This window comes from Lissotriton helveticus, chromosome 5_1, assembly GCF_964261635.1.
Source record: "Lissotriton helveticus chromosome 5_1, aLisHel1.1, whole genome shotgun sequence".
Taxonomy (NCBI): domain Eukaryota; kingdom Metazoa; phylum Chordata; class Amphibia; order Caudata; family Salamandridae; genus Lissotriton; species Lissotriton helveticus.
In genome coordinates this window covers 512,939,756-512,959,532 of record NC_136065.1, presented here as the reverse complement: position 1 = coordinate 512,959,532, position 19,777 = coordinate 512,939,756, and the positions used below count along the sequence as shown (strand labels likewise).

The window sequence follows — 19,777 nt, the reverse complement described above, 5'->3', positions numbered from 1 at the left end:
CATGTTTTTCAAAAGGCTGTGCCTGCATTAACCCTGGTAATGGGTCAGTCTCTTGTATCGGCGTGATGATTTCTCCCTAGCAAGTCTTTCTTCATCCATCTTCTGAGTGCCTACACACATTTATAGACCTCTTCCATACGTGTCCATACAGTCAAGTTTCAATTGAGGACGTAGTTTCGGGTACACCCCATGTTGTATGCTCTGTGCCTCACAGGGCACAAGTCCTAAACAAGCATTTACAATGCAACTGTTTCGCCTTTGGAAAAGTTAGAGCTATTGGCAATGTAAAGGACAATGCCATTTATTTATCTGTTTTCAAAACCAACACATAAATACAAATGTTGTCATTTACAATGCCAATAGCTCAAACTTTTCCAAAGGCGAAACCGTTGCATTGTAAATGCTTGTTGTTTATTATTTTTTACAAACGTCTGTAATAAAAAAAAAAATACAGAAGATAAAAAAAATCTAATTAAAGGTGTGATCCAGCAGCCAAGGCACACCAGCACTGGCACCGAGCTACACTCCTTTTGGGGCACCTATGCACAAGGTGTGAATATGGTAAAGGCTGTCACTCACAGTCCAAGACAGCCAGTAGATAAAGTAGGCTGACCCACTGCTGTGTCCTATGGTGGATGGAAGCAAAATGAGAATGAGAACTGCATTTATATGGGGATTTGTATTTGGAAAACATGAGACTTTTGAAAGCGATAAACCTGTCTTCAAGCCAGACCTAAAATGAACAAGTGAGAGCACAAAGTGCTTAAGACCAAGACTCCTGTCCCAACTTCTTGTCTATATGATATTTCCATATATTGTTAAGAATTCTCATCAGAGTTGTCAAGGTTTTTAGTACCCTTCCCCCTCACCCTCTAAAGTCTTTAACTTGCATTGAGCTGGGCTTGGCACTCAGCTGTTCCACACAGTGGAAAAGCACAGTTAAGTGTGGTTTAATCATGGTTGGATCTTGCTTTTCTCTGGGGTCTTGACCATTCTTTTCACCGGGGTGTGGCCTTGAGAAGGCGAGAACAGGAGCCAGAGTATGCTCCTTGAGTTTTGCTCTTTCACCTCTTTCTCATAGATCTGATGCACATGGCAAGCATTGCTAGCTTTACACTTTGCTATCTGCAGTAGAGATAAAAGAGGGACATTGTATTCAGGAGAGAAGCAACCAACTCCACAATCCAATAGAGAGACCCATCAACCTGGTGTAGGCCTTGGGTGGCATTGGTGTCATCATGTACCATATATAAAACAGAACAGGCATTCACTAAATGTCCTGGTACTAGAATCCATAGACACAGAAGGGCCATATTATCAAGAACGGCGATAAAATTTAAGGGGCTTGATAATATGCCCTTGTGAATTCCCATAGAAGCCCAGGTTCTGGTGTGAAGGACATCAAACCTGGGCTTCTATAGGAATTCACAAGGGCATATTATCAAGCCCCTTATCGCCGTTCTTGATAATATGGCCCAGAAGTTGTGTATAGCTCATTTACTCCTAGAAATTCAAGAGTAGGGTCAGTCATACACTACTTGAAGAAAAGGGGCTTTGTAGGTTCTTGGTGTGTAGCTACTTAGAGCACTGAGGTAGTCTTCAGGAAACTACAGAGGTTATAAGTAGCTGCCCTTAGCAGAGTGGGATCATATTTTTTCCTGGCGTGAAAAAGCTGTAGGGTTGCGGCATGGGTAATCTTTGGTCAGGTCGAATGGACAAATGTGCAGCCAATGTGTTTTGCGCGTAAACATATATTTGCTGCAACAGCCACATATTCCAGCTTCTAATGCAGATTTCAGCTGACCATCTGAAAAGGTTAACAGAAAACCTTTCAGTGGATTGCTGTAGTCGAATGTTAAACTGGTATTAATGAGGTGAGACTTTTGCCAAGACAATATTAATCTCCACAGTTAATGAATTGGGAGGTCTACAACATGAAAAGAATTACAATTTATTTGTAAGTCAAAGCAAGATGGAAATGATTTACTTCATTGTCATCAACATGTTTGATTCAGTATCTAAATTCACGTTACACCACAGACACTATTGTTGTTAACAGCAGTTATTTCAGGAGGAAACTCAGGGAACATAGAGCGTTAAATGTGCAAAACAATTTAGCAGTCACAAAGCCCGCAATTAGCTAAATCGCAGGATTTGTGATCACTAAGGGCCAGATGCATCAAGCATCCATTTTGCGATTCCTTATTAGCGAAAAATAAGGAATCGCTAATAAGGAATAGCAAAATGGAATGCATCAAGCAATCACTACAAAAATAGCGAATCCTTAGAATTCCTTAATTGCGACTCGCAAATTGCGAGTCGCAATTAATGAATACCTCCCCATTCATTCCTATGGGCCCAGAGGCCCATAGGAATGAATGGGAAGACAATCTCAATTTGCGAATCGCTATTAGCGATTCGCAAATTGAGATTGCGAGTTCAAGGGTGCAGGGATGTCCAAAGGACACCCTGTTGCACCCCTGATTTAGATCTGTGCACATATGTTGCTCACACACATGCCCTTAGGGCATGTGTGTGCGCAACATGAAACTTTGAAATATGCACAAAAGTGCATTTTTCAAGGTTTTTGCAAATTACCATGAAGTTGTACTTCGTGGTAATTTGCGTGCCCTATTAGCGAATTCGCTATTTTTGAAACTTTCATGCATTGCATTTAAGGAATCTCAATTTGAGATTCCTTAAATGCAACCAATCACAATTTAGCGAATTCTCTATTTGCGATTTTTGCATTTGGGATGATGCATCCCAAATGCAAAAATACCGGTCGCAAAGGGGCAGATTCTGAGAATCTGCCCCTTTGCGACCGGTTTTTAGCTTGATGCATCTGGCCCTAAATGACTTGTACAAATGTGCTAAATGGGGTTAAGAAATCATTTGGAATCGCTATTTGGAAGTGGAGTGTTGAGGGCCTCCCTGACGATCAGCTATCCCTAATAGAATGTATTAATGTTTTACAACCGAACTCCGCAAAACAGTAATGCTTTACCAGTTCATCAGAGGAGGTGGTAAGTCATTTGCAAACAGGAAGGGGTCCCCAAGGACCTCTTCGGGAATGTTAAGAAAATGTTTTTGAGATCGGGACCACTGCCTACTTTAAAAAAATGAAAGTTCAACGTTTCATTTTTTCTGTTTTTTTTAACAGATCCCATTTTCCTTTAAGGAAAACTGGCTTCAATTGTTTAAAAAAAAAAAAAAAAAGATTGCTTTATCGAAAAGCAATCACAGACAGGGTGTTCTGCTGACTCCAGCAGGCTTTCATTCCTGTGATGGCTATCATTCCTAATGGGTCACAAACTGTGAGCTACCTCATTAATATAAATGAGGACACTCGATTTGCAACCCTCTAAGAATCTGTCATTTAAAATAAAGTTTCATACAATAGGAATAGCGATTTCCTAATTGTGATTCAGAGAAAATCGTAGTTTGTAAATTGCTATTCCCAATGTTAGTACATCTGCTCAAAATTCTTTATCTTTATTAAAGATCTGAAGTCGTGAATCTTACAGTGTCTGAGTGAGACAATTACCTTATTGAGGCAATTAACTTATTAATTTGATGTATCTAGGATAAGCAGAACAAAGGAGGTATGTTGTATAGTAGAAGAAATGTACACTGGTATCCTTATTTCTGTGGTTTGCTTGAATATGTTAGACATGCTATCTCACCCTGGGAGTGAAAAGTGTTAATAAAATGGTATTTTTGTGTTTCTATGCACGCCAAAATCATTATTTGCGGGGAATTACATTTCAATAGCATATGGTGAATATATATATATGTATATATGTACATGTATATATGTGTATATATATATATATATATATATATATATATATATATATATATATATATATATATATATAAGGGACACCTTCCTGTACATAAACAATCTTCCCCCAGGGTGCAAGGGTGTCTGCGTTGACACTAGGGAGCTAAATTTAGCACTAGCGCAGGGCTGCACAATATTGTTGTAAATATGGTGCAGGCCTGCGTTTCAGAAGTGTCGGAGCTCAGCAATAAGCCATGGAGGCTAACGCTGTGCTCCACCACTTCTACTCTAAATATGCTCCCAGGTTTCTTTAGGCAATAGCTCTCATATTTTAGTTCCTGTAGGTTGCTGTGGGCAGCATGGTCAAGATTAAGTCTCATACTGCAGCTTGAGATTACTCAAAGGGAGGAGTTAACTGACTGCCAAGCTCACCATCTTTCTTCTTCTTTTTCCATAGACTGTACCCTGTCCCATTAAGTCCCTCCAAGAAGCTTTGCAGAAATGGCTGTGCGGGCTGTGTATCTCTTTCTGCTATGCGTGCCTGGTGAGTGCCCAAAATATAAATATTTTCTTGAACTCTATGCAAACACACAACTATAAATGTTGGACCAGTTGGTCAAGATTGCTACTTGTTACAATAAAATAGGGAAATGAAAAAGTCACGCATTTTGTGGGCGAAAGATCCACCAAGCAAGCTGAACTTAACCTTCCGCCAAGTCTTTTGTAAACGTGTTAAAATGTATGTATTTGCATTACAGTGAATCAAGGTGATTTTCTGCATTTTTGAGGCCAAAAGTTCTGTGACTTGTAACATCTTATTTAACATAACCTGTCTATATCATAATCTGCTTTGGAAATATAATAATTAAAAAAAATTGGGATCAAAAAAATGCAGATGTAGGAAAGTGGCTTTTGCACTTCCCTTATGAGGGAAAGCATGCCCCATAACCTAAATACAACCGCCATGCCCGGGTCTTGGACTTTTCCCTAAAGGCTTTAAAGTGCAGGGAATCCTGTCCAGGGATTGTAAGACTGTTTATACCAACTGTAAAAGTAGAAAACAAGATTTGTGTGCCCTGTTTGTTAAAAGTTGAAAAGCCGTTTTGACAAAGTTACTGTGAATCATTACATGTCTTAATAAAATTCATGGAGATGCTTTATTGGCAATGTCAAGTTAATAGTGAGTCATTATATGTTTTAATGAAGGTCACTGAAATTCTTTATTGACATTCGCAAGTTAACAGTGAATAAGTACATTTCCAAATGAATGCCATTGTAAGATGGTTCCAGCCTTAGTGACTTTAATGGTGTGGCATTGGTTTATTATGGCATATTTCTGCTTCTATTATGGTACAAATACAGTGTAGAAGCCAGTAGACATGCCTTTTGATAACTACACCCCACTGTATTGTTTCCAGCCCAGAGCTCGAAAAATCTACTTGACCTAACAGTAATGTACTTTACCCATAAACCGGTCTCATTATGTCATCCTAGGCAAATATTTTATTTTTCAAGAGCCACCTTTTCCTTCATTATCACCTATGAAAGCATCTTCCAATAGGTGAGTTCAGCTTTCCTGCTGAACAAAAAAAACCTATTGAGTTTGATTTAAGGCTAAACGTTTTCTCTATTCATAATAAGAATCTACCCCACATATAGAGTTACATGACCCCTGACTTGCGTCTTAGTTCCCTAATAGCACTGCCATCAGGGTAGGAGTGTTTCTCAGATCATCTTTAAAAACTCACTTTTAATAAATATATTCCCAAAGCATGAGGTGTTAGTGCACTATTATTTACAGACAGCATATTTTCCACTGAAATGTGGCCAAAAACGTTCCCACTAACATGCAGTTTTACCTGTAAAACTATATAATGTATAAACTATAACCTTTGGATATTGAGTTTCAGCAAACATATTTATAATTTGCACATCACCAAGCAAAGTGTTCTGATTTGTTTTCATCATGTTCAAATATTCTTTTTATCACACAGAATTACATAACTACTAAAATGTATTTCGAAATGTTTGTACAGTTCACTTTTTAGCTATTTGAATGTGTGTTAAATAAAACTCGACTTCCTACAGCCTTTCATTTCACACTTTATGTACAGCCTGTTTGTCAGACAGTTCACTTTACAAAATCCTCGAACTCTGCAGTCCTAGAAAGAAAAGAAATTGTAAATGTAAACAGGCTTTTGACTTCTGTCCCTAAGCACAGAATAAATGTGACAAGATATAAAGGCATCTTAAATGCTCCTTCCTTTGTGAGTGAACCGAACACCTGTTGTTTGTCATCTTGCCAGAAGGGGGGAGTAGGCCCTAAATATAGCTCACCATGATTAAATCTGGCTCGCCATAGTGAGTGGGCGAGTAGATTTGTTGAGACCTGCTAGTATATGTAGGGGGTAGTGTGGTTATAGCTTCACGGGTCGCTAGGGTTGTGTACTGTTCGTAGGGTGTCATCCTATGTATTTCTACCTGCCACCATGCATACATTTGTAAATTAATGGATGCTATTAAGTTGTGTGTGCATGATAAAGTACTTTTCCTTTTAAAAATGTAAAACACTGACCAGACGTTGATTTTTTAGCAGTTTATTGCGTGCTTGCATACTTGTGTACTAGTCCATGCCCCCTTCCCAGAGTAGGTCTTGGAATGCTTTGCCTCGCTACCCTGAGAGAGCCAAGTGGTACAGCAGCGATACAAAAGGGGATGATGGACGGAGCGTTTGAGCAAATCAAACACTCACCCCCAGTCAACTGATCTGGGTTTAATCCATCACCATTCTTTAGCTCACTCCGCCACCCCTGTCCCGGTCCTAGGATGCTTGATTTCGGTCCAGGGAAAGCATAGCTCGGCAGTTCGGGCTGGACTGTTCCCATGAGGCACAGGGTCAAGGCTGATTTGCATATGGCCATGTCTGAACTGGGTTGGTGTGGTGAGCAAAAAAATGATGGATTTAGGCCCAAATCTCTGTACTGGGGTGAATGTATGACATTGTTCTGCATTCTGTCCATCAACTGTTGTTTTTGCATTTGTCACCCCGAGTGGGACGGGTATGCTCAGACGTGAGTCCCGTGCGCTCCACACCACTGGAGTCAAGCTATCCTGGCTGATAGCCAGAACCGGTCTTAGGATGCTTGATTTCGGTCCAGGGAAGACATGGCTTGGCAGTTCGGGCTGGACTGTTCCCATGAGGCACATGGTCAAGGCTGATTTGCATATGGCCATGTCTGAACTGGGTTGGTGTGGTGAGCAAAAAAACAATGGATTTAGGCCCAGATCTCTGTACTGGGGTGAATTTTTGACATTGTTCTACATTCTGTCCATCAACTGTTGTTTTTGAAAGTGGTACAACAGGGCACGTGGTTGCCAGTAGATTTATGGTTGCAAGCATTTACTTTTGAAGGACTCGCACCCTTCCCATTTAATAACCTGCTTTCTTACAAATATTATACACTTACACATGCTGCTACTATCACCCCACCTCATCTGGTAAAAAAAAGTAGGGATCAGTATAAGGTCGGGGGGTCTTTTAAAGGATTATGTACAAGTTTGCAGGAAATGGCTGCATGAAGTGGGATTTCGGCTAAGTTAGTAAATGGTAGCTATGTTTAGGTTTTCATTAAGGTATATATAAGGCATTGGACATTTGAGAGGAACTTTAACTTTCTGTTGACCGAAAGTTATATAATGATTATATCAGTTTTTATACCAATGTACCAGTTAAACCCATTGTGACTTCAAAGTCAAACGCCAATTTATAAAATGTTAATTTGTCTAAACTAAAGTGTGGGAATTAAGAGGTACTTCTGCTGTGATCGAGTTCTGAGTGAACTTACTGTTAATGTGGGATAGAAATCTAAAGTGTTATTGTGGACTAAAGTACTCTTTCAGGGGAGGCTAATGGTGTTGCATTCAATGTTAAAAGACGTTGGTGGAATGATGCATGTTTGAACTGGGACATGGTCTGCCCGGAGAAAGCAGACTTCTCTCAAAATGGAGCCCATGGCATGCATTCACAAAAATTTTGCAGAGGCATTCACATGGCACATTTTGATTCAAAACATAGTGCCCATTTACTGTACATTATAAAATATTTACATTTGCAGAGCAAACTTTTGTTACACTGAGCGAAAGCCCAAAGTATGTCTACCCCCAAATTATCGCTAAACATGTCACTAAGAATACTAAATTCGTATATTCTGCACATTTGAGATTGAATGTCAATAGGCAATCAAAAACATAATTCTTTTAAATCCATCCTTATGATTGAGTAAATGGAAGTTTGAAGTGTAAATCAATTATTATCTTGCAAGCTATTCTTTCCTTGTAGAAAATTGTTTGCTAGGTCATCGGAATTGCACAATGTCATAAAAGTGACGAAAGGGAGTGGCATATTCAAAATGAAATATATGTGCTTTATTTATCCCTGAACATTCATGTTTTCTGGCAGCTTCGTAGTGCATGTGACCCCATGTTTGATCTGCACCTCCAACATCTCTTAGAGACAAGTAGGTGCGGTGTAAGTACTCTAAATGGAATTCAGTACATGTTGCTGCTAAGCCTGACTAATAGAGCTGTAGATTCACAATCCAATGGTGTCTGGCCCTCAAGGTTCGGACATCTATCTTCAACCATTGTCCTTCGCTATTGGTAGTTCTTGTGACATCTAGCAGGGCTACTCAATGTGTCTTCAATAATGGTAGTGCAACTGTCCTTTCATTACAGTAGTTCATCTGCCATTCACCAATGGTAATCCAAAGTAACTCTGCTAATAGTAATTGACTTATTGGTTGTTAATGTTAGTCCTTGTTCCCATTGTTAAATTGTCGTCCATGCATCTTATGTAGTAGTCTGCATTTTCCTTCGGCAATTGTTAATGCCCTGTCCCTTGCTAATAGTAGCCTTGTGTCCTTTTGTAATGGTAGTCCATTTTCTTTTGGCTATGGCAGTCACTCAGTAGTGGTAGCCTATGGGTCCATCAATATGGTTTTCATCTGTCCCTTGGCAATAGTAGTCCATGTGCCCCTCAGCATTGTAGTCCATGTATGTGTTGTTGATGTCCTCCTTGTGTTCTTAGTTAATGTTAGCCTCCCACCTCAACATTAGGTCTTGATTACACTTAAGTCGCTCTCATTGAATAAGAAACTTCTCTTTGCATACACACCACAGGAACACACTCAAAGGGCCAAATGTATCAGCACTCGAAGGCACCAAAAGTGATGCAAACCAGCAAAAAGAGTTGAATTGTTGTTTTACTTTCAGTTGTAATACTTGTTTTTGTGCCAAAGTTGCTTAAAGGTAACACAAAGCAGCTCTTTGTTTTACTTTACGTTAAGGGGGCATCCCATGGGTGGTGCACAGGCATTCCCACACCACTACTCATGGTTTTTGATGCAAAGATCTATTTACCAACAATGCTAGATAGTCTGTTCAACAAAACATTAAGCCTTCTCAAGGCAATTGCAAAGTAGGAGAAACATTTTTATTACTCCGAGGTTTGCATATATACTGCACTGTACAGTACACATACAAAGTAGGAATTGTTTAAAAGTAAGTAAGTACCTTCCAGAACAAAACATATGCTAGGCTCATGCAAGCACGCGAGTGGTGCGCCCGCGCCACAGCGAGACATCTGTTTTGAATTATCGCGCACGCGTCTGGGCACGATAATTCAAAACAGACGGTGCCTGTGCGGGTAACCGCAAGCAAGGGCAGGACATGCACCCCCGTTTGCCCAATTGCGTGCTATCTTTCTTAGAAAGACGCATGCAAAGGCCAATAGCCTCTGACCACAAACAAACCACACTCACAAGTGTGGTCAGATTTTGAAGCCCCCTTACAAAAAGTCTTGCAGGGTAGCGTATGCGCGCTGGCTCAGGCGAGACCTAAAAATGCCTGAGAAGAACTAAAAATCCTTTAAAATGGCTAATTAAATTGACGCTATCTTTTGCATCGTTTTGTGTTAGATGGGCTCCCACATAAAACTTTAGAAAATGTGAGAATAGAGACTAAAAATGACATGGAAAAGAGAGAATATACTATTTACTTAATATCATACAATAAATATGAACAGGACAACGGTAAGAACACTAACTAGTCCACTCTACAAAAGGCCACATTCAAGTGCATTTATCAAAAACATTTGAACTCCTGGGCGCCCTCAATTTACATGCATCGTAGAGCCACTCCGATGCATGATCTCACAAAAATGGCTCAGAAAATTGTGTGACAAGTGAGACCTGGCGGTGGGGCATTGAGAATTACAACCGTCAGCTTTCTTTAAGCCAATACACATTGGCTTATTCTTTCAGCGCCTGAAGCTGCAGCCGAATGAACCACCCACTACATGGCTTGACTATTCCTTACATGTGTGCATCTATTTTTAAATGGCCCACAATGTTCCATGACACTGCATACGGCGCAGTAACAAAAGTAGTTTAGTCTGTCTCTGTTTACAAGATTGTCTAGTAAATATGTGAACTGCTTGCCACAAAAATCTGTCTGTCAAATGGCATTTAGATGGAGCCACCTTAAAATTAAGTATCTTGGTATCTGAATATCCAAAGCATTATGTAAACCAAGATTAATAGTCAGTTTCCTGCATTACGTTTGGATACAGACAGATTGATTCAATTAAATATTACATTAAACTACTAAGCCAAGTCTCTTACAGTACAAACTTTTATCATCCACAATCCCACTTATCTCATCAAATCTCGTCTCAGAATGAATAATGTAGGCACAGTTGTCGCTGTGTGTGGTAAGCATCTACGAACGACAATAGGGACGGTCTAAACACCAATTAGATGAACAATACTTGCCAAATAGGAAATTTACAATGTGGCACATTCCACCAGCCATCTTTTTACCAGGCCCTTCTGGGAAGGATTGTGTTTCTAAAAGTAACAGAAAATGGGGGAAAGAAGGCCCAAGCGGGGTTTACGCTGTTCTTGGAATTTTCTATGTCAAAACAGTGTTTAATGTTGGGGAATATTTTGGAAGGTGTCACCTGCTCTGGCGGTGATGAGCAGAGCTTTAAACAAGCCGTAAAGAAGTAGAAACATGCTTTACTCTTAGGCTTGACATTTAATGGCATTTTTACCATTCATGGTGAACACATTGCATTCTATTCATACTTTAAGGGGCTTTGGTTCAACATCCCTTAGCCATTGACATTTGTGGTTCTGGTACCTTCAGCTATTATCTCCTGACATTGTTAACAACATCTTTTCTCAGCCCTGGGGAGAATTTTAGTGTCACCTTTTTGATGGCTGTCTTTCGCTTCTGAAAAGAGCTGCCCCAGGAGGCATCTCACAGACGAGTACGTTAGCTTGAAAAGGAGAGATGCTTAGGAATATGTTGAATAGGGAGAATGTTAGGTCATTGTGAGCAAGCCAGGAGATCCACGGATGGAGTGAGTTCTCCGCACTGATGATCACCAGAAGTCAGAATAAACCTGAGGTCTTCAGAACACCACAAGGGTTTGTGAGATGAAGCAGAAGTGGCAGGAACAAGCCGTCCTTCCAAAACCAGTGCCTCTTGCAATCAAGAGAAAAGACTGAGGCAAAGAGGATGCAGGCAGCAATCAGACCAAGAAGAGGGTCTAGAGCGTCTGAAGCCCACACTGCGAAGGAGCCAGGGAGAATAAGAAAAGTAAAGCTCCCTGGAGAAAACAGGAGAAAAGCATGCCAAAAGAGACTGCCAAATGGAAATAGAGTCTGGGGGAAGGGGATTGCAGCAATTTAGGGTGGGCTGAAAATGTGAAAGATGTCTGGAGGAGACAGGAGTGAAGTGATTCAAGAGAGACTAGAGGCGAGGAAATAGAGTCTGAGGTGAACAGGGCTAAATTAAACCAAGATATGGTTAGGCCAGAAGACATTGGAAAGGTGAAGGGAATCTCGAGGGAGGAGGATGGATTCTAGTAAGGTGAAGTGTATCACTCTCAACAAGTGTAACAATGTTGCGTAACATCCTAATGGAAGGAGACGTAAGGGGACTGGAAATGGAGTTTGGAGACAAAAGTAATAAAGTGAGGGGGAGTCTGAGGAACATGGAGGGAGACTGGATGAAAGAGGAGTCAAATAATTATCTGTAGTCTGACGAAAGGACTCTGGAGGGAAAATGAGGTAGCAGTCAAGATCATACTGGGAGCCTTGAGGGTGTTGGGAGGGAAGTGGATAGATTACACAATTTCTGGCAGTATGCAGGAGAGACAAACTCAAGAACTCTGGTCTGTTCTCGAAGAAATACCCCAATACTAACACCACCTACAAGGTTTCTAGAAGAGTGCGACATAGAGGCCTCCATAGCAATACTGAGATTAGTGCTAGTAGGTACATTAGAATATTGTTATGTTGCGAGCTCCATTGAAAGCAATAGAGTACTCTGGGCTTCTAATGTCCGGTAGAAGCCCAGATCTCCAACATTCCAAAGTTGTCGTTTACAACTGTTCCTGTGAACAAAGGCCTCAGGGAGCCCAAGTTGATTTCAATCCCCTTGGGCTCATGAGGCCTTTGTTTTATTTATTAGAACATTCTGCCTCCTAGTAGTGGAATGTTCTAATAGCCTTATACCAGCATTAAAGTCTTGCTCCCTTGTTAAAAGTCCTCACCTTCGGCATTCAGCGGCATCACTAGGGGAAACAAAGGAGAGCGCTGCATTCTTGTGAATAGTGTGCACCCCTGCATTTTCAGAATGGCTGTGCCTGGCGTTAGCAATGTATGCTTAATGCCACGCTTTCAGTTCCCATGTAAATAAGCCCCAGTCTCGTGTTGCTCGTGTTCCCATCTGTAGAGGACCAGGCCTGGCAGTTCGGGCTGGACTGTTCCTATTCTAGCAGGATCCAGACTGGTTTGCATAAAGTTGGTCTCTGTCCAGAGTGCTTAGATGGGTGAAAACCAGTGGTTTGTAATGCTCCCCGAATAAATGCCAGTGGCTGAGATTAAGTCGAGCATTTTTTCATCACTTAAATTGTTTATTGTAGCAGACACCCTAAGTGTGATGGGAATTCCCATCAAGTTGGTCCCTTGCTCACTCACTGACAAAGCCTATATAGGATGAAATTGGTTGTCTGTAGGTTATGCAGGGACTTGACCAGATAGTTTCAACTGAGCTTTCCCAGTAGGAGCGAAACTAAAGCTGTTTTCCAAACGTCTGTTCCCTGTTATCTTTTGGGCTTTAATCAGTGGTTCCAATTCCTTCCATCTCTTTGTTTGTTGCACTAAATCCTTTAAACATGTTGGGCTCTTCCCAGATGATGGTCCTGTGCTCACTGAGCCAGATGGCACAAATGTAACTCTCTAAAAAGGCCAGACGAGAGTAAAACAGGCCCGGTATTGGTATGAGTTTATCTGCAGAGGACCTCACCTGTAGGTTAGGGTGAACAACCTTTACAACGCAACTTTTACAACGTAGTGCCTTTACAACGCGGTATTTATAACGCAAACCATTACAACGCATTGCGTGGGGGGCGCTCTAGGATAGGGAATAGATTTAATTTACTATCCAACACCTTCCCTACTATCCACGGGGACTGGAGTTGGAATAGTAAATTAAACTATTCACTATCCAGCACCCCAAAGCGCTATGCGTTGTAAAGGCATGCGTTGTAAATACCGCGTTGTAAAGGCATGCGTGGTAAAAGCATGCGTTGTAATGTCATACATCCGTAGGTTAGTGCTGGACTGTATGTCTGGCCTATGCTACAGTGGCATACGTGGCAAAAGATGGATCTAGAATGGCTCCTGAGTGAATGTCAATGTCTAAGATTAATGCAAGTATTCCTGCCAATACTTTGTGGTTTGTTGAAGTAGGCATCCTAAGTGTGACTGATATACCCAGATGTGGGACCCGTGCTCACTGTGCCACATGACTTAAACTATATCTCACTTAAACGGTCTAATTTTGTTGCAGCTAGTTTGGAGTGGCTTGTGTTCCCATCTAGAGAAGACCCGGCTTGGCAGTTTGTGCTGTGCAGGTCATATTGTTGCAGGACCAAGACTGATTTGTGTAAATAAGGACCCCCTTGCTGACATTTTAGAGTTCTTACTTGGTCCTTTGGTGCACGCTGCTACTCTGCTTGCTCTGCAGAGCGGATTACTCCAGGATTACTCCAGCGCCTCGCCGGACCCGCTTCGCGTTCGTTCGGGACTTTGGGAAGCTGCTGAGAGGAGCGCGGGGCAGGCGACAGTGCCGGCGGGGCTGCAAGCAGATAGGCAGGGACTCCAGTGACCAGGAGCCCCTGCGCGCCCAAATTGCCACACCTGGGCTGCTCTCCCCGCTGGCCACGCCCCCGCCAACGGAGCTAAAAGCGGATTTCACCCCCGGCCCACCGGGACCCCCTTGCTGACATTTTAGAGTTCTTACTTGGTCCTTTGGTGCACGCTGCTACTCTGCTTGCTCTGCAGAGCGGATTACTCCAGGATTACCCAGCTTTGCCCAGATTAGGTGGGGTCCAGGAGGGGAGAAAACTAGCAGTATCCCGGTAGAGAGAGGGGTCCGCCAGGGATGTGTCCTTGCTCCCACCCTGTTTTCTCTTTATATCAACGGGGTGGTGGAGCATCTGTTAGAACATCCTTCAGATGAACCATCCCTGGCTGGAGAACGTATACCCACCCTCCTCTTTGCGGATGACACGCTTTTAATATCGAAATCCCCGATAGGCCTCCAAAGGCTTTTGAATAATTTTCAATCTTTTTGTACCAAACGGGGCCTCGTAATCAATACAGGCAAAACAAAATATCTTGTGTTGAATCCCCCCAAAAAATTAGCATGCCCTCCAACCCTGAATGCTGAACCCTTGGAGAGAGTAGAGGTGTTTGATTACCTCGGCATCCGTCTATCTCACAAAATGCAATGGTCTCCACATTTGGATAAAATGTTTTTCTCCCACAAAAGGATCACAGGAGCTATTCTTAAAGAGCAACGCTCCTGTGTAATTAGACCAATAGCTGTTGTTCTAGATATTTATGAAGCTAAAGGGGTTAGTTCTGCTCTGTATGGGGCGGAGCTCTGGGGCTCATCCATCACCAATGAATTGCCAAAATCTGAAAGGAAGTTTTGTAGGGCAATTATGTCACTTTCACAGGGCACCCCTACGGTCCCATTAATGCTTGACTTAGGCTGTCGCCCTATCGAAGATCTAGCAAGATTACGTCCACTCCTACTATGGGCACGATTGTGGCGAGTGCCTGAACTTAGTAAATATGCGCAAGGCCTCGCAGAAATTATGTCCTTGGCAGGGTAGTACAAAATTAAATGGCTGAGTGACATTAAAATCTTGCTATTCAATTTGGGCCTAAAAGATTCATGGGACAATAGATCCTCTCCTCCAAAGGCAACTCTCAAGAAACTTTATTGGAACTGGATTATGTCACAACGAAACACTAATGCTTCTATGGGCAGACTAACTGAAGAGTTCTTAAAATTCAAGGACTCTCCAAAATGTGAACTTTATCTGGATGCTATTGGCAAACCTTTTGATAGGGCTCTTTATTTTAAATTTAGAGCAGGAATTTTACCATTGTATACTTTTTCCTCAAAATGGAGACCACCTGCACAAACTGTAGAGCTTTGCCCAGAATGTTTAGCTAAACCAGAAACATTGGCGCATTTTATGTTCGAATGTGGAGAGTACAATTTACCTAGGAAAATATGGCTTAAACATCTATGTCGCCAATTGGGTACTAGGTGCCATTCAGACGCAATTCGTATATTAATGTCTGATAGCCGTACTACCTATGCTTGTGCTCTCGCAAAATTTTTATCATGGGCCTGGTTAATCCGAGCCAAAAGGCTTACATCAATTGTTTAATTTCCCTTTTAACTCATGATGTGTAAATAATTGTTTATGCACAGATTCTTTCTGTAATCTGTTTTACTCTTGGCTTCTTTTATTGTACCTATGAATTTTATGTGAAGCTTTTATGATAATCTTTTATCGAAATAAAGCCTTTTTGACTTGACTTGACTTGACTTGTAAATAAGGACACATTTACTAATATCTGACACAGCACAGCCAATGAAGTTGATATGCTTCCTTGCTTGAGAAGAAAACAGCAGGATAGGGCCAGATGTACCAAGATATGGTTCTGCTTCTCTATTCTCAAGCGCTAGTGCACAATAAGGTTGCCTTGTGCCACACACACACACCTTTGAACCATTGTGCAAATCTGTGTGTGTGGTGACTAGCATAGTTTTTGTACTGCAAGGGTGCAATTCCCTTACAAAATACTATGCTCCGACCTACTTTAAAACTTTTACTATTTTGTGTGTAAAACATGCCAAATTTGAAAAAGTTTGGATCTAAAAAGTTTTTTTACGAATTTGTGCTTTCCTGCAAGAGGCGGGTTTTAAGTCCAAAGCCTTGTCTTCAAATGTCAGTAGATAGGGTTTTGCATCAAAACCTATGAGTGGTAGCCTGGGAATGTCTATGTGCCACCCAAGGAACGTCCGTCCACTTGATACCAAGCAGCACAAATTAGTGCATAGTGTTGCTTTGCAATACTTTTAGGCAACTTTCCAGATCAAACAAAGAGTTTCACTCTAAAGTACAGAAAAATCAACATTTTGCACCAGGTTGCATCGCTTTTGGTGACTTTGCAGCAATTCAAAGTGTTGATAAATCTGAAGTGTAACATGTGAGAAACCATTGTCTGGGATTTATCCTGATTGATTGCCACTGGCTGATATTAATTTACACAATCTTTCGCTACTGTTTGTTTTTGTTGTAGTGGATGTCCTAACTTTGTCGGGTTGCCCCAGATTTTGGTCCCTAGCTTATTGTGCCCCCAGAATCAAGCTATACCTCAATGCTGCGTCCTGAGTAGGCTGAAATCTGTCTGGTGGTGGCTATGTTTCTGTCTGTGGGGGCCTGGCCTGGCAGATTAGCCATTACTGTTCTAATTGTAGCAGGGCCAAGACAGGTTTGCATATGGCTGGTTTATATCTAGAGTGTCATAATGGGGGGGACATTATGGTCTGAATTAGGCCCTAAGTGATTGCAAGTGGCTGAGATTAATTTATATAAACTTAGGGGCATATTATCAACAACTAGCAATATTTATCGCTAAATGAGCTTAGCGATATTTTTTTTATCGCCGCGCATTGATTTTATCGCAGAGATAACATGCTATTAGCAACGTTTATCTCAAATGCGATAAAATATCCGGCGATAGCCTCTCAATGCATGAATAATGCTGGAAATCCAGTGATATTCAGGCATTAACGTCAATAGGGTCTTAACCTGAATATCAACTCCCACTGGATATACAGGTTAAGAAGTGGTCTGAGCTGGCGTTAGTTTATGGTGATAGTCGCGCTTAGCGCAAATTTTATTATCGCTGTGCCTGCGTTGATAATTGGCGTTAGCGATGTTAGCGACTGCTTTCAGTCGCTAACAGGTGGGTACGCCCACTTTGCATGTCATTAGCGATAAATATCGCTGACATGCAAAGCGGGCCTCAAACCGCTCGCTATCGCCTATAAACCGTCGCTAACTGGGCGATGAAATTATCGCCGCTTTAGCGGGAAAAAGTCCCGCTAAAGCGGCAATAAGGCCCTTGATAATATGCCCCTTAGTTATTCACTTGTAAGGAATTCGGTGTTGTCATGTCACCCAACCCGTTAACAAATTGATTCAAAACACAATAGATAAATCAAATATATATCTATGTTATCAACATCAGGCATGCTTCATCTAAGTAATCAAAATGGTATTTTACATTCTAATCCACAAATATACATACATACAGGGTCAAGAGCACAAGCCCCCTGTCGATCAGTAATCAGATCAATTTCCAGTGTCTTATAAAGGTAGCTGCATGAGGTCTTTAGAAAGGTAAGTACATTCCTTGACAATTGTGGTTAATTTATCGACGTTTTGGTCTCTCGATGTCTAAACCAATGGTGGCTAGCCGTCTCTCAGATTCCCTTGTATATTTAGTTGATTTAGGATATTTTTGTTCTCCGGTTGGCCACACTAACAGATTTATTCTGTGTCCTATTTTTAAAATGAGGGGTGTAGAATGTATTTTCATACCGACACAATGTCCTGAAGATGATCTCATGGTCCTTTTAGACTATGGGAGACTGAAACATCAAAGGAGTAACTATCACAATTGCCAAGGAATGGACTTTCCTTTATAAAGACCTAATATAATCAATTAACTGGAACTAATTATTGATGAGCGGTTGGGTGGTTGCCCTATCTGTCACAGCTCATTTTATGAGAAACTTGAAATCGATGTGATTACTGATAGACAGGTGGATGGTGCTCTTGACCCCTGTATGTGTATGTGTATGTATGCATATATATATACATATGTAAGTCAAAATGACACTCGCAGGAGTGAAATTTACATTATGCTAATGAGAGGCTATAAAGCACGACATGTTACCAGGGTCTGAAAAAGGCCAGTGAACAAGGACTGTTATAGTTTGAAACGCATTGGGCCTTTATTCATGAATCCCACCTGGATTGCTGTTATATTTTAATAAAAGACACTTTTAAGGAGAGTGCATTTCTGTTCACTGTGGCAGAGTTGTGAGTTTCAAGAATATATATATGTTTGTGGATTGTTGCTGAAAAAATTAAAACACCATTTTGATTACTTAAACGTAGCAAACCCCATATTGATAACATAGATATATATGTAATTTATCTGTTATGTTTTTAATTAATTTCTGTATGGGATTCGATGATATGACAACACCAGGGGGCATATTTACAATAAAGTGGCGAAGCGTGTCGTCAAGCCAAGAAGGCTAACTACACGCTCTGTCACATTAGAAACGCAGGACTGCAGCATATTTACTAGAATATAATCCAGCCCTGCGTTTTCCCCTGCGCACGTGCTAACTTAAGCTGCTTAGCGCAAAATGCAGCACACATAGAAGTTGAAAAACTGCATTTTTGAAGAATTATTGTTTATGTGCAGGAAGGGGGATATTCCTGCACATAAACAATCATTGGCGTTTTGACAATTGAGACAATGATTTGCCAGGCTTTTGAAGTGCCTGGCTAGGTCTCGGAAATCTTTACTTATATCTTTTTGTTTCTAAAGAGCCGATTGTTGTGCCCCCTGTTTGGCATCCTTTAGATAGTCCTGCCTTTCCATCGGGTACCCAACCATACTATTGAGCGGTCAATTTGGTCAGGCTCTTTGATTGACAGCGTGGTTGAAGTCCTTGGGTAAATAAGCAGTCCATTGGTGGTGGATGAAAAGACTGGGATGGTACAAAGTTGGTGTAGCAAAAGTGGGTCTATATGTGAGGGCCGTATGTCCAGACCCAAGCTGCTGCGCTGCATTGCAGGACCGGAAGAGAGCAGAACAGCGCCGTATCTACTAAGAAGGCATGCTGTTTTCTTCTCTCCCTGCACAGGTGCACTTTTGGCTGCCATGCATCAAAACAGACACCCTTGCGCCATATCCCTAGGGTGTTTGCAGTCTCTGAAGCATGGGGTTTGTACTGGAAGAATTCCCTTCCGCTCCAAAACCTATGCTTGAAGGCTTTTCCCACTTTGTATGTGTGCTATACAATGCAGCAAACATGCAAAGTAGAAAAAAACAAGAGAAAATGAAAAGAAAGCATTACTCCGTGTTGCACCTGCCTCAAGGAGGCATAGGATTTTATCACAAGTCCCTGTCTACGGTTCTTTGTAGTTAGGGATTTGAATCAATAACTATGGGTGGTTGCATAGGAACTCCCAGCATTACCCATGGAATTCCCCCTTGATGCAAAGTAACCCTAGGCAAAGCATAGTAACTTTGCGTTACTTTTGGATACCCTTTGGGGTCTTGGGTGGAAACCAAAACAGGCTAGACCCCCGAGTGCTTACATTAATACTCCTACAAACACTAAAGTAACAGTCAGGGAGACCCTTGTAAAACACTTCACTTTAACTATATTTCCTTCACTGCACACCCCTGTCCTTCACAATCCTGCTTTTACACCAGTCTAGCCTTTTTGACAAATGAAGAC

General features: G+C 41.4%; 1 protein-coding gene across 1 annotated transcript in view; it reads left to right on the top strand.

The window, feature by feature from the left end:
* MFAP2 (microfibril associated protein 2) overlaps positions 1 to 19,777 on the top strand; it is a 152,647-nt gene that overhangs the window by 49,290 nt on the left and 83,580 nt on the right. Inside the window, exon 2 of the mRNA XM_078642850.1 lies at positions 4,245 to 4,331. Coding sequence (XP_078498976.1) covers positions 4,289 to 4,331 — 43 coding nt within the window. The 5' untranslated portion in view covers positions 4,245 to 4,288. The remainder of the gene's footprint in view (positions 1 to 4,244; positions 4,332 to 19,777) is intronic.